A 3,427-nucleotide genomic window follows, 5' to 3' on the forward strand; every position below is an offset into this window, starting at 1 on the left:
AAAAAAAAAAAAAAGAAAAAGAAAATGTACTCCTTAAGGATTCATAGACTCCTCAGTTTTTTTGAAATCCTATAATAGAAACATGTTAACTGTTGATAGAAGGAAGCTTGAAGCAGTTGGTAGAAATGGGCTCCATTTTTATATACTGTTCTTTTTCTCTATAGGTTGCCGATCAGCTCTGTGCCAAGTACAGCAAGGAATATGGCAAGTTGTGCAGGACCAATCAGATTGGAACTGTGAATGACAGGGTAATGAGTGTACTTGGTAAACGTGAAGCAATGAGTGGGTGGAAAGAGGTTATTTTATTGCCTGTAGTGATGCTAGTGGATACCATTGTAAGGCTCAGTTAATCTAGGAAAGCACATTGTATTGTGAGGTGAGAAGAATAGCTCACAGTTGACTGGCAGTACAGTCAACTCCTTACCCCTGCCCAGCAATTCTAATTGTGATGTTTCTGTCATTGCTGACTTTTCCATCTTCCTTACTCCTTGTGATTTGTAAAGGCAGGAAGTGGGGGTCGGAGGGAGAAGCGTGGATGAATTGAAATGTGGAAGGCCGCAGTGTTGGTCTTTTACCAACACTTGGTCATGAGTAACTAGAGAATGTTAGAGACATGGGTGCTGTGACATGCCTTGTGATTCTGAAAAAAAAAAATCACTTGACTGCTCTGAGCCTCTTTTTTTCTCAACTTTACCTATAAAATGGGAAGAACTAGGTTTAAATATTGAGACAGGTTAGGATTAGGCTGGTTGATACAGATGCATCTTAACCATGGGTCTTTTACTTATAGCTAATGCACAAACTGAGTGTGGAGGCCCCGCCCAAAATCCTGGTGGAGAGATACCTAATTGAAATTGCCAAGAATTACAATGTACCCTATGAGCCTGACTCTGTGGTCATGGTAAGTTCATACCAGAGTGCAAAGGAAAATGAGTTTCTAAGTATGACCTTCTTTGAAAAAAATAACCGTATTCTTTGTACTAACTTAAATTTGTGTATGTGAATTTAAGCCTTGTCCAGCTACTCCCTTTTTGGGTGACAGTGAATATGCCTGTGTCATAGGGTACTTCAGAATCAGATTAGATTTCTGCAGGCACTTTGAGAAGGTACAAACCTTGTTAGAATGTAAAATGCTGTCATTATTGTTGCTTTTCTGTGAACTTCTAGGAATTGAGAAAATCCCTCTTTGGATAGCAACAAATGTCTCAAGACCTAAACAGTAGGGTTAGGGTACCCACTGTGTACCAGAGAATGCCCCGAAGGCTGAGAATACAGAGATACTTAACAAGTTCTCTGTCCCAGGAGGCCTATAGCGCTACATCTAAGGAGGGTAAAATTCCCAAACAAGAATCATTAGCAGTTAAAGTGGATGGTGTGTGTTGGATACTGGTGTGCTGCTTGCACCCCTTATCTCTCATTGAGGCTACCCTATAGGCCCATCGCAGCTTTGTTGAGAGTACATGGCAACCTGTCTTTCCAACTAGCCAACTCTGCTTCCTCACTTTCCCCACAGAAGTTGATCATTAGAACACTCTCCAATAAACTTTTTTGGACAGGGGCTGGGTTTGAACCCGCCACCTCCAGCATATGGGGCTGGTGCCCTACCCTACCCTTTTGAGCCACAGGCACCTCCCCAATAAACTTCCTTAATCTCCATCTCAGAGTCTGCTTCCTGGGGAACCTGGCCTTGGACATGGACTAATGATAGAGGTTTCTCTCTCTCTCAGGCAGAAGCTCCTCCTGGTATAGAGACAGATCTTATTGATGTTGGATTCACAGATGATGTGAAGAAAGGTGGCCCTGGAAGAGGAGGAGGGGGCGGGTTCACAGCACCAGTCAGTGGACCTGATGGAACAGTGCCCATGCCCATGCCTATGCCCATGCCATCTCCAAATACACCTTTCTCATATCCACTGCCAAAGGGACCAGTAAGTATACATATAAGTAACTGGATATAAGTTTTATGAAATGTTACAGGAGATGACAAATCAGTTCTGTGAATATACTTAGGATCATTTAGCAGTAAGAACATTTGGAATTAGCTTAGTGATGATCACATTGTGGAAAAAATAGCACTAGGACTCAAAAGTCTTGGCTCAGCTATAGGTAATAAAGTGGGAAAATCAAATCTAGAGAGATGGTGCTGGAGAAACTCTTTCTTTGGGTTTACTGATGATCTCTTGGCCCTGTTGCAGTCATGTTAGTAGCTTTTTCCGCAAACAAATAAACTACCATATATTACCAGGCAGAAGAACTTCTACATAGACAAGAAATAGGAGGTCATTACTAGTATGGAAGTCTGATTAGAATTTTTTTTTGTAGACGATGAAGCATTTGATTTAGTAATTTGAAGAATAGCTATTGGCTGTAGATCTTTAAAAATCTGGAATCCTTCCAACCACACATGGTCCTTTTTGGGCATCTTGAATATTATATGTACTTCCCCCTTCCCGTACACAAACTCAGAGTTAGGGAGCAGGGTCTCTGATGTTGCCTTTCTCCTCTTGCAGTCGGATTTCAATGGATTGCCAGTGGGGACTTATCAGGCATTTCCCAATATTCATCCACCTCAGATACCAGCAACTCCCCCATCGTATGAATCTGTAAGTGCCTGAGCCTCTTTGTAAGCAACAGGAGAGAGAATCCCATGAAGAGAGTGCAAAATAATGACCACAGGGAAGGCAAAATTTTGATCAACTCCTAATACCAGCATTGCTCTTGCTTTGGGATTCTTGTGTTGCTTTAATGCTATCCTGGAAATGGGAAGTGGTGGTGATGGCAGCGTCATTGGTGGCAGTGCTCTGTTTGTTTAATTAAGCCAGGAATTGGGAAAGAGCTGCAGGTCTCTTAAGAGAGTTGTTGTACCCTACAGTGGCACTTAGGTTTTTTATTTTATTTTGCTTGCTAGGCATAAAATCACATTGACTAATAGTCTTGGTACTAGAATATCATAATTATTAAAATAGCATTGTTGGTGTGCCACCTGTAGTTAAGTGGCTAAGGCACCAACCACATACACCAGAGCTGGTAGGTTCGAATCCAGCCCAGGCCTGCCGAACAACAATGAAAACTACAAACAAACAAAAAAATAGCCAGACGTTGTGGTGGGTGCCTGTAGTCCCAGCTACTTGGGAGGCTGAGGCAAGCGAATCACTTAAGCCAGGAGTTGGAGGTTGCTGTGAGTTGTGATGCCATGGTACTCTACCCAGGGCGACAGCTTGAGGCTCTGTCTTAAAAAAAAAAAAAAAGGTATTGTTAAAAGTTCTCAACACTTCTGTTAAAAGTCTGGTCACTATTCCTTTATATAAGAATTTAGGGCTTGGAGCCTGTGGCTCAAGTGGCTAAGGCACCAGCCACATACACCTAAGGAGGTGGGTTCGAATCCAGCCCAGGCCCACCAAACAACGATGGCTGCAACCAAAAAATA

General features: G+C 42.4%; 1 protein-coding gene across 2 annotated transcripts in view; it reads left to right on the top strand.

The window, feature by feature from the left end:
* The window catches only part of IST1 (IST1, ESCRT-III associated factor), a 36,510-nt gene that overhangs the window by 28,775 nt on the left and 4,308 nt on the right, over positions 1-3,427 (top strand). For both annotated transcript variants that reach the window (XM_003791389.3, XM_023514083.1), the window contains 4 exons: positions 165-248; positions 791-901; positions 1,728-1,928; positions 2,511-2,603. In XM_003791389.3, the coding sequence (XP_003791437.1) occupies positions 165-248; positions 791-901; positions 1,728-1,928; positions 2,511-2,603 (489 nt within the window). The remainder of the gene's footprint in view (positions 1-164; positions 249-790; positions 902-1,727; positions 1,929-2,510; positions 2,604-3,427) is intronic.

The sequence above is a fragment of the Otolemur garnettii genome, unplaced genomic scaffold (assembly GCF_000181295.1).
Source record: "Otolemur garnettii isolate 467f Iridium unplaced genomic scaffold, OtoGar3 scaffold00047, whole genome shotgun sequence".
NCBI classification, from domain to species: domain Eukaryota; kingdom Metazoa; phylum Chordata; class Mammalia; order Primates; family Galagidae; genus Otolemur; species Otolemur garnettii.